Source organism: Anastrepha ludens, chromosome X (genome assembly GCF_028408465.1).
Source record: "Anastrepha ludens isolate Willacy chromosome X, idAnaLude1.1, whole genome shotgun sequence".
NCBI lineage: Eukaryota > Metazoa > Arthropoda > Insecta > Diptera > Tephritidae > Anastrepha > Anastrepha ludens.
Genome location: NC_071503.1, coordinates 29,720,431 through 29,732,347, shown reverse-complemented (window position 1 = coordinate 29,732,347; position 11,917 = coordinate 29,720,431). Strand labels below are relative to the sequence as shown.

The 11,917-nt window shown below is 43.6% G+C and overlaps 1 protein-coding gene across 1 annotated transcript; it reads right to left on the bottom strand.

Moving 5' to 3' along the window:
- Positions 1-7,238: 7,238 nt before the first annotated feature.
- LOC128869862 (uncharacterized) lies at positions 7,239-11,174 on the bottom strand. The gene is made up of 2 exons (XM_054112466.1): positions 7,882-11,174; positions 7,239-7,797 (listed from the first exon to the last, which is right to left on the bottom strand). The coding sequence occupies exons 1-2, from the start codon at positions 11,172-11,174 to the stop codon at positions 7,239-7,241; spliced, it is 3,852 nt and encodes a 1,283-aa protein (XP_053968441.1).
- Positions 11,175-11,917: the final 743 nt, after the last annotated feature.

Genomic DNA, 11,917 nt, shown 5'->3' with positions numbered 1-11,917 from the left:
CTTGAGTTGCAACGACAAATTTCTGAGGCAGCCCGGTGGTAGAAGGATTTTATATTAAATATAACGTCTCTCATAGGTTGATGGATGGTACGGCGCTTTTCTTCGTTTTCGTTTAGCATGTTCACGAGGGCTCTTACTTGATCCCCGAGCATGCTAAACGAGTTTTTCGTTTCCAAATCTTGCTCCTGACCTGTTAGCGGGTGAGCCAACACCCGTACAGCTCTGTGGCTCTCCGACTCGGCAAGTCCAACCCATTGGAGATCTCGCCGGGGAATGAACAAACCGTGAGTTTTTCCTGAAGGGATCTCTGTCCTCCGAGGCAAGCATATTTTCTGTTTCTCTATTTTTAAGTTCATTTTCGTGTTCAATTGATCCATATTTTTAGTTTTTGGTTCTCCACTCAGAGCCGTTGTATTTACTCGTATGCCTAGTTACCTATTTGATCCCATGGTAATCTATGTAAACAGGGAGGCCATGCGAGGGTTGACACAATCTCTTATGAAGAATTGTGTTCAGAGCCGGACCTGTATTAGTCAGGATTAAATCAACTGGGCTTACGCGGCCAACTTAATGACAACAAATAAAGAGCGTTTTCTGAATCCTGCCAGGGCTTAAATGGGACAGGGGCAAGTTTGGCATTAGCCTGAAAGCCATTTCTGCAGATTGTTATTCCTGAATACTCAGGTAACAGAAGAACACCAATTTAACCAGCAAATGCGTTGTCGATTTGTCTTTGCCTAAGCACTGATTAAGCGTACGATAAAAGTATGTACATACAGATGTACATATATAAGAATATTCATGAATATATTTGTATGCACGCACAAATGTAGCATATATGATGATGGATGCAAAATTTTATTTGCCTATCTTTGATTTTTGCATGATTTTTATATAACATAGGTATATTTCAGATATTTTATTTAAATATTGGTGTCGCATAGAAGTAAATAGATAAATTTATACCTACCATACCATACCAATTAGGATCTTATATATCAAGAGATCAAATATTTGACTTAATAAAAATATATGCCTTTATTTACTATTTATCCAATGGAATTTAACATCCCCGGTTGATATTCCAAATATTTTACTAACAAAAACCAAGAACGATAGAATAACGATTGCGGATTCCGAGTAGATGAATGAACAAGCAAAACGAAGGGGAATTACTTGTATGTGAAGAAGAAGAGTGGGCAAAAGCAATGGAAACAACCAAATATAAGAAGTTATACGCACATACACCCTTGCCACGGCGTCATCCGTAAAAAACTGTATTTTCAGGTTTTATATTAATTTGTGCTTTTACAATTTAACACCCGGCACTTCGTGTTCATTAGTTTGATTAGTTTAAATCTCACAAATCCCAAAACTACCGAGTCATTCACTGAATTTTCACAAACACTTAATTTTTCCTACTTCTGTTTGTTTGTTTTGCGAACTGAGCTCACATCATACTGTTCAAAATCGCGAAAAATAAAGTAACTATTTTTTAATGGCACCACCGTAGATACCCAATTCGCCTTGACCAAAAACAAAATACCTTCAGAGGCGCAGAAGCAGTACCACTCGTAGCACAAGCGCCGCTTTGCCGCTAACCATTCTAAAACGTTCTTTAGTTCGACAAAAACTATTCCATTCATAAACGCAAGCGTACATTTCTCAAAACAAGGCTCGATAATTCATAAAACGAGCCCACCACATCTTCCCTCACGCGTTTGAGCTGTCTATAAACAGCCAGCGACAATCGTAGCGAATGGTGATTGTTTTAATTGTTGTGCGCCAAATGTGCGCAGAATCATATAGTAATTATGTAAAAAAGCTGCCGCTAGCTTAAAATTAGTTTACTTCTTCAAAATTTCGTACTAATGAAATTTTCAAACCCATTCCGTTTTATCCTCTAATAGAGCATAAATACTTAATTAAGATATATCTTCACGTATGGGATTATCCAATTCATACAAAAATTTACGAAATAAGTAATATAGCCGTGGAGTTAGAAATTTACTTTGAAACCACCGTGCTGCTATTTCTTTTGCAGAACGAAATAGTTTTTGTTATATTAATAGGTCTATTTATAAGTTCGTGCGGTTTTACAACAGATGGCGTAACTTGATTATTATTCCATCGATCCACATTTCCAAACATTCATTGGAGAGCTACTGTCGTAAGGCACAAACGTCAGTATAAGTTTTTTATTTGAAGCGTAAACAACAATATTTTTACCACACTTGAAAATGTCGAATTTCGTGCCAAATAATGTGTTTTTGCGGGGAATTCTTCTTCATTATTTTAATATGAAGAAAAAAGCAGCCGAAAGTCATCGTATCTTGGTGGAAGTTTATGGTGAGCATGCTCTATCTGAGCGAACGTGCCAGAAGTGGTTTGCACGCTTTAAAAGTGGTGATTTTGGCTTGGAAGACGAAGAACGCGAGGGTGCGCCGCCAAAGTTCATGGATACCGAATTGGAGGAATTGCTCGATCAAGATCCGGCTCAAACGCAAGAAGAGGTTGCAAAAACTTTGGGAGTTGATCAATCAACCATTTCCAAACGTTTAAAAGCCATGGGAATGATCCGAAAGGTAGGCCATTGGGTGCCGTATGAATTGAAGCCAAGAGACGTTGAACGCCGTTTTATGGCATGCGAACAACTGCTTCAACGGCACAAAAGAAAGGGTTTTTTGCATCGAATTGTGACTGGCGATGAAAAGTGGGTCCATTACGACAATCCAAAACGTCGGGCAACGTATGGATACCCTGGCCATGCTTCAACATCGACGTCGGCGCAGAATATTCATGGCCTGAAGGTTATGCTGTGTATCTGGTGGGACCAGCTGGGTGTTGTGTATTATGAGCTACTGAAACCGAATGAAACGATTACGGGGGATGTCTACCGACGACAATTGATGCGTTTGAGCCGAGCACTGCGAGAAAAACGGCCGCAATACGCCGATAGACACGACAAAGTTATTTTGCAACATGACAATGCTCGGCCACATGTTGCACAAGTGGTCAAAACATACTTAGAAACGCTCAAATGGGATGTCCTACCCCACCCGCTGTATAGTCCAGACCTTGCGCCATCCGATTACTATCTCTTCCGATCGATGCAACATGGCCTGGCTGACCAGCACTTCCGTAATTACGATGAAGTCAAAAAATGGATCGATTCGTGGATTGCGGCAAAACCGACCGAATTTTTCACAAAGGGAATCCGTGAATTGCCAGAAAGATGGGAAAAAGTAGTAGTAAGCGATGGACAATATTTTGAATATTAAATTTGTAACCATTTTACGTCAATAAAGTTTCAAATTTCGAAAAAAACCGCACGAACTTATTCATAGTCCTATTAAAAAGCATTTTAGAATGGTTAGCGGCAAAGCGGTCATCACGCTGCGCATGGTGCTGCTTCTGTGCCTACAAAGGTATTTTGTTTTTGTAAGTACACTATTTGGAATATCGGCTGGGGGATGGCAAATTTCATTGAATAAATAATAAATAACGCGCTTATATTTTTATTAGCTTTTACAGATACGTACCGCCGCCGAAGAAGAAATCCGATTCCGGCGATCCCGAAAAAACAGTTGGTACGACGAAGAGTGTCATACTGCCGCAGAAAAAAGAGATGCTGCCCATAGACCACGCTGCGAACCACAACGCGAGCCGAACAATAAAGCCGTGGGCGCCGACGGAATGCTGCCAGAGCTATTCAAACATGGCGGCGAGGAGCTGGTAAGGCGCATGCAACAACTTCTATGTTAAATATGGTCGGATGAAAGCATGCCTGCCGAATGGAATTTAAGTGTGCTCTGCCCAATGTAAAAGAAGAGTGATTCTGCAATCTATGCCAATTACCCCGGGATTAGTCTGCTAAATATCGCCCTTTAGGTTCTCGCGAGCGTATTGTGTGAAAGGCTGAAGCCCACCATCAGCCAACTAATTGGGCGTTATCAGTGTGTCTCTAGACCTGGAAAATCCACAATCGACCAAATATTTACAATACACCAAATCTTGGTAAAAACCCATGAAAGGAGAATCGACACCCACCATATTTTCGTCGACTTCAAAGCTGCATTCGACAGTACGAAAAGGAGTTACCTATATGCCGCGATGTCTGAATTTGGTATCCCCGCAAAACTAATACGGCTACGCAAGATTCCGTTGCTCAATACCAGCAGCGCCGTCATACCGTATGCCGGTGATATTGACATCATCGGCCTTAACAACCGCGCTGTTGGTTCTGCCTTCTCCGAACTGGATAAAGAAGCAAAACGAATAGGTATGCTGGTAAACGAGGACAAAACGAAGTACCTCCTGCCATCAAACAAATAGTCGGCGCACTCGCGTATCGGCACTCAAGTCACTTTATACATTTATGATTTCGAGGTTGTAAACGGTATCGTTTATATAGGAACCAACATTAAGGCGGCCGCTGTAGCCGAATGGGTTGGTGCGTGACTACCATTCGGAAGTCACAGGGAGAACGTTGGTTTCAATCTCGGCGAAAACACCAAAATTAAGAAAAAACATTTTTCTAATAGCGGCCGCCTCTCGGCAGGCAGTGACAAACCTCCAAGTGTATTTCTGCCATGAAAAAGCTCCTTATAAAAAATATCTACCGCTCGGAGTCGGCTTGAGGCTGTAGGTCCCTCCATTTGTGGAACAACATCAAGAGGCACACCATAAATAGGAGGAGGAGATCGGCCAAACACCTAATAAGGGTGTACGCGCCAATTATAAATATATATATACTCGTAACATTAACACCGATAACCATGCCAGCCTGGAAATCCAACGCAGTATCTTTCTTGCCAACTAGTGCTACTCTGGACTAAGTAGGCAAATGAGTAGTAAAACCCTCTCTCGACGAACAGCACTAACACTCTAAGGGATCTGATCATCCGATGAAGCGACGCTTAAGTGTTTGAGAAAAAGATTCTGCGGAAGATTTTTGGGCCTTTGCACGTTGGCAACGGGGAATGTCGCAGGCGATATAACGATGAGCTGAATGAGCTTTACCACGACATTGACATAGCGGAGCGAATCCAGCGGCTACGTCGGCTCCGGCTCTGAAAGTATTCGATGCGCTACCAGCTGGTGCTAGCAGAGGAAGAAAAAGACTTGGCTTCAGCGTTCAACTGGCGCCGGTTAGCACGAGAAAGAAACGACTGGCGCGAGTTTATCAAAGCACTCGGTCAAAATCGTGTAAGCGGCTATCGCCCGAATTAAGAGAGAAGATATATACAAATATGTATATATAGCAGAAGACTTGGTACCCTACCCCAAAGGAGGTGTTTTAGAGAAAATACCACGAAAGTTTTTGAGTTTTTGAGTATTTTAATATTTTATTAAAAATTAATTAAACCCATTTGTGAAATATAAGAAAACATAATATATAAAGGAGGATGGTTCCATGTGTAGAAGTCCACGCAAGTGGGGAAAGTTACTAATCGCCATTCACTTGGGAATGGCCAGGACGATTCTTCTGCATATGGTTCAAGCAGCTCACAATTCCCGGGATAAGCGTAAGTATCCTCTGGGCAGCTTTCGAACACCCATTCGGGAGTGAGCTAACGCGAGAAGGCGAAGCATTCCTGGACAGCTGGTTGTGCGCTGGGTTTGGGACCCCCCACTCGGTGTCGGATTTGTTGTGGGAGAGAGACTTCGTCGTCAAGCACTGTTGTTCACTCCGATGGACGAGCGTCTCGCAATAATTTGCGCCCACGCCCCGACGGAAGGGAAGGACGATGCGACCAAAGATTCCTTCTATGAGCGCCTGGAACGTTCGAGAGAGCGCTTCCCCCGCCACGACATAAAAATCGTGCTTGGCGACTTCAACGCCAGGGTGGGCAAGGAGGGAATTTTTGGTCCCACAGTCGGAAACTTCAGCCTGCACAACGAAACATCCGGTAACGCACAGAGGCTGATCGACTTCGCCGGGGCCCGAAACATGGTAGTCTGAAACCATATCGATCATGTTGTGATAGATGGAAGACACGCTTCTATTGTATTAGATGTACGTACGATCCGAGGACCAAACATCGCCTCGGATCATTACCTTGTTGCAGCCACACTGCGCACACGCCTCTGTGCAGCAAAAAACGTACATCTACCTACGCAAAGAATGATCAATATCAAAAAGCTGAAATCACAACAGACAGCCAGAAGATTCGCCACTCGACTCCACTCCTGCTCTCAGAGACCACTGCCCAATCAACCGGCATGCACCAGCAATGGCACAACCTTTCTCGTTCGCTACGTACCGCCGCCGAAGAAGAAATCGGACTCCGGCGAGCCCGAAAAAACAGTTGGTACGACGAGGAATGTCATGCTGTCAGATGTTAAAAAAGGAAGAGAGACGTATTATCCGAAAGAAGAAACGAGAGGCCGAAATACGTGAGTGCAAGTAGCTTGAGAGGCTGGCCAATAGGAACACCGCCCGAAAATTCTACCAGAAACTTCGGCGACTTACAAAAAGTTTTAAGACCGGTGCGTGTTCCTGTAAGAATAAAGACAACGATCTGGTGACTGACGTAAAGCGCAATCTTAAGTTATGGAGGGAACACTTCTCGAACCTGTTAAACAGTGACAGCTGCGCATGTCACAGAGAATGTGAAGATCCCGATACCCCAATCGTTGACGACGGAATTGACGTTCCGCTACCCGATCATGACGAGGTGAGAATAGCGATAATGCGGCTAAAGAACAACAAAGCCGCGGGCGCCGACGGACTGCCGGCTAAGCTATTCAAACATGGCGGCGAGGAGCTGGTAAGGTGCATGCATCAGCTCCTATGCAAAATATGGTCAGATGAAAGTGTACAGACAAACTCGTTTGTTTGTCCGGCGGCAATGCTGAGAAAAACGTTATAATTCAACGAACTCCAAAAGTGTACTGTTTTATTTTTGCATATAGGCTTGCTTATATACATACACACATACTTAATTCTAAAGGTTCTAATTCTAATTTGGTCCCCTTAATCACCTAATGTTCAAGGTTGGTCCCCTTTAATCACCTTAGGTTCAAGGTTGCGGGAATGCAATGCAGGGGCGGATCAAGTGATGCGGTCAAAGGGGCGCTCATAATATGACCAATCATGTGCAGGGGCGGATCAAAGGATGCGGTCAAAAGGGCGCTCATAATATGACCAATCAAGTGCAGGGGCGGATCAAAGGATGCGGTCAAAAGGGGCGCATATAATGTGACCAAACATCCCGGGCCCGTTGAAATGTATTTCAAGCAGGTAGTACAGCTATTTTATGAACTGGTCGGCGTAAGATTCCTCTTGAAGTTTTAACATCGACGACTCTAATGCGATTATCACTGCCAGCAATGCACTTGATGATACGTCCCATAGTCCATCGCTGCGGAGGTGCGTTCTCGTCTTGGATAATCACTAGCAATCCTTCGAATACATTAGGATTACCACTCGTCCATTTGGTCCGCGCTTGCAAGCTGTTTATATATTCATGTGACCATCTTCGCCAAAACGACTGTTTGATCGCAACAGTGCGAGCCCATTTGCTAATATGATCTATGTTGGTGCACATTTCCTCTCGCTCTGGGATTGCTTTAAGAGAGCTACCTATTAAAAAATGGCCTGGAGTCAGTGCTTCAAGGTCGTTCGGGTCTGATGACAAAGGTGAAATTGGCCGTGAATTTAGTATCGCTTCGATAGAAATCATCACTGTGTTCAGTTCCTCAAAGGTAAGGCGACCATTTGCCACACTGCGGTTCAAAAGACCCTTTGCTGACTTCACAGCGGCCTCCCATAGGCCTCCAAAATGCGGAGCCCTAGGGGGAATAAAGTGGAAATTTATAAACTGATTAGTACAATAATTTATAATTGACTCTTGATGTTTTTGATGAAATAAAAACATCTTCAACTCTTGAAGTTTTCTGCTGGCACCTACAAAATTAGTCGCGTTATCGCAGTATATATCAGTTGGTAATCCTCGCCTGCCGATCATGCGCTTCAGTGCGGCCAGAAATGCATCTGTTGACAAATCAGATACTATTTCTATGTGCACTGCCTTCGTTGAGAAGCACACAAATATGGCTATATAAGTTTTGTATGGTCCCTTGCCTCGAATGCGCAGGTATGTTTCAATTGGTCCGCAAAAGTCTATACCACACCGTGCGAATGGTCTTGATGGCGTAAGACGTGATACAGGAAGGTTGCCCATCGTCTGCTGAAATAATTTCGGCTTATATCTTACACAATGTATGCAAGATCTCACAATGCGACGTGCCACATCTCTTGCATTTATGACCCAGAATTGAAGACGTAGTAATGCCACCAGTGCTTTAGCACCTGCATGGTAATGAGTGATGTGTAAATGTCGAATATAGAGCTCCACGAAGTGGCATTTTCCTGGCAATATGATAGGGTGTTTCTGAAAATCTGCCAAATCTGCTAGCTCAAGGCGCCCACCCACTAGTAGTAGACGAAAGCCACCATGAATCTGCAGAAACGGGTTGAGAAATTTAAGTTGCCCAGATATTGTTTTGTTTTGGTTGATCAGCCGTATTTCGTCAGCGAAGTGCTGTTGTTGCACATTCCAAACAATGCACCACAGCGCTTGCTTCAAATCTTGAGGCAATAGAGTTCCTTTGTCTAGGTGAGTTTCAAGCGGCCTGCTTGTTAATTGATGAAAACGAAATAGCCAGGCTACAACTCGTAGGCAATGATTGTATGTACTGTTTCTCTCAAGCACCTTCAAAATGTAGTTTTCTTCGATGACTGCTTTAAAAGCTGACTTACGTTTTTCTCGAGAAACTTCTTCCATATCGAGTTGGCCACATTGATTGCTGGGCCAGTTTTCGGGTTCAAGTTGTAAGAATGATGGTCCTGAAAACCAAATTGAACTGCTTAGTTCAAGTGCAGTACAACCTCGTGACACGATATCAGCCGGGTTGCACTTTGTTGGGACATGCCGCCAACTTACATCTGCTGTGAGATCTTGAATCTCTGACACTCGATTACCGACGAATGTTGATAGGGTAGCTGAGTGCAGTTCAAGCCAATGTAGCACAATTTGTGAATCAGTCCACAGAAACACAGTGGTGTTGGCGTTGAATAGAGGTTTTATTTTTGCTAGTAGACGTGCCAACAACAAGGCGCCACACAACTCGAGTTTAGGTAACGATTGCTTCTTAATTGGAGCTACACGCGACTTGGCAGTCAAAAGGGTGACAGTACGTTTGCCTTCTGTTGAGTTCGAGCGAAGATAAATTGCACAACCATAGGCTCGAATAGACGAATCACAAAACCCATGAATTTGTAAAGAGTTCTGATTTGTTGATCCAGAATACCTTGGAACTAAGAGCGTACTCAGATGCGCTATGTCCTTGAGAAATCGTTCCCAAGCCGTTTGTAGGTTCTGCGGCACCGACTCGTCCCAATTCAGCTTCAAAAGCCATATTTCTTGTAATATGATCTTTGCAGTAATAATAACCGGAGCGAGAAGTCCCAAAGGATCGAAAAGCGCTAATGCAATAGATAAGATTGATCTCTTGGTTCCACGTCCATTCACAGGTTGTTTCGACTGAAAAGAGAATAAGAAAATATCTCGTATTTGGTCCCATTTTATACCTAAAGTGCTCGTTGTAAAACTTTCGTCGATATTTAAATCTTTCATGGTGTCATCTTCTCGAAATTTATGGTGGTTTGAATGCCACTTCGCCAAGGGGAAACAACCACGCCTTAGTATCTCCGTGACTTCGTATTTGATTCGCGATAGCTCTGCCAGGGTATCGGCACCGCATAAAAGATCATCAACGTAGAATGACGTTTTAATTGTGCTGGCACCGAGAGCATAATCCGATTCGTATGCATCAGCAATGTAGTTGAGGCTCTGTACAGCGAGATAAGGAGCGGACGCCGTACCATATGTTACCGTGTTTAACTGGTAAGTGCGTATTTCATCGTGGGGCGTACTTCTCCATAAGATGTATTGGAATTTGCGATCGTTTTTATCCACCAAAATTTGTCTATACATCTTTACGATATCAGCAGTAAGTGTGTAACGATATAATCGAAACCGTAGTAGCAAGATGTATAAATCGTTCTGCAGAGTAGGCCCCACAGCAAGAATATCGTTGAGTGACCTTTGGGTTGTACTCTTGCAGGAGGCGTCGAATACTACCCTGAGCTTAGTTGTTGTGCTAGTTGGCTTCAGGACATAATGATGAGGCACATAGTAATGTGGATTATCGAAATCCACCCTTTTAACGATGCTCATATGCCCAAGGCGGGAATACTCTTCCATAAATGCGATGTATCGTTGGTGAAGGTCAGGACAGCGTATTATACGCCGCTCCTGAGCAACAAATCTTCGAAGTGCAGTTGCGTATGACTGGCCAAGACAATGAGGGGCCTCTTTAAACGGTAGCTTGACAACAACCCTCCCCTCGACGTTTCTCTGCACGGTTTGCATATAACTTTGTTCACAATTCCTTTGCTCAGTGGTCCACATGTCTGCCTTTGATGGTTCATCCAGCTTCCAGAGGCGTTGCAAATTGGCATCCACAGATTCCTCAACCGAAAGTAGGCAAATTGATGATGAATTTTCTGTAGGTCGTTGATATCGGCCAGAGACGACCCAACCTAATAAAGTCTTCTGTAGTGACGGTAACCCAGGTGCTAACTTTATTTGCCCAATAGACAGAATGTCGAAAAAGATTTCTGTTCCGATGAGTAGGTCTACACGTGTTGGCTTGAAGAAATTTTCGTCGGCGAGTTCAATGTTAGCCGGCAAGTTCCAAGATGTGATATTAAATTCCGCCTCTGGCTGATAAGCGATTTGCGAGGTAACATGGAACGATAATGGTGTCTCATAGTCACACATTCGAGATTTGACAGTGGCTGATGTCTTGTGTTTAATATTTGTTACCGAGTCCCCAATGCTCTGGATTTCAGCGTGGTGCCTTTCTCTTGGGAGGCGCAATTTTCGGGAAAACTCCTCGGTAATAAAATTTACTTGGGAGCAGGAGTCGAGTAGCGCTCTACCCAACTGAAAACAGCCAGACGCATCTCGGATGAGTACCACTGCAGTTGCTAGTATGACTTGGTCTTGTGGCAATTTTTCTTGATGTGTGTGCGCAGCTGCAGTACTTACAGGTTGCGTTGGTTGCTCTAGTGATGATGTAGAAAGCGATACTGACTGCATTTTGTTTGAAGTAGGAGCACGATGAAGTAGGCTGTGATGAGAACGAGCACAATGTTTACATCTGAATGCGGACGAGCAATGTGCTAGTTGGTGTTTATTAGACAAACAATTTAGGCACAGGCCTAACCTCTTGACCTCTTTGAAGCGGTCAGCAATCTCCATTTGTTTGAAGCGAGAGCAACTGCCAATCAAGTGGTCTGAATTAGAACATAATGCGCAAGAGCGATTTGTACATGAAAAGGAATAGCCCTTACGTGGCGGCTTATTCCTGTTTTCCTGTTTGTAGCTGGATTTTCCAAAATCACCAAACGAGAGGGAGCCCGATGCTGACTCTAAAAACTGACAGCGTCATTCAAGAACCTTTGCGCACTGTTCCCAAGATGGTAGCGATGTGAAGTCTAACGACTCCTTCCACTTTTTTTGCGTTTCTTCATCAACCTTGTCCATTACAAGGTGAATGAGCAGTAAATGCGAAATGTTTTTATCAGAGCCAATTGACAACAGCGAACTATAAAGTGCAGATACGTTGTCGACCAAACTTTGTAACTGAGAAGCACCACCTTTTGCAGCAGAAGGCAGCTCGAATAACGACTTGATGGTTTCCATGAAGATAAGCGTGCTATTGTCGTAACGGGACTTTAATCTGTCTAATGTCTTTGAGTAGTTCTCGCTGGTGATTTGGAACGCCTTCACAGTCTCCAAGGCCTGCCCTTGTAAACAATTGAGGAGATGGTTGAACTTCT

Coding starts and splice junctions, on each gene's coding strand:
- LOC128869862 (XM_054112466.1), bottom strand. CDS start 11,174: ATGCAGTCAGTATCGCTTTCTACATCATCACTAGAGCAACCAACGCAA. Junction 7,798..7,881: donor AAACTTCAAGAGTTGAAGAT/GTTTTTATTTCA, acceptor TATTCCCCCTAG/GGCTCCGCATTTTGGAGGCC.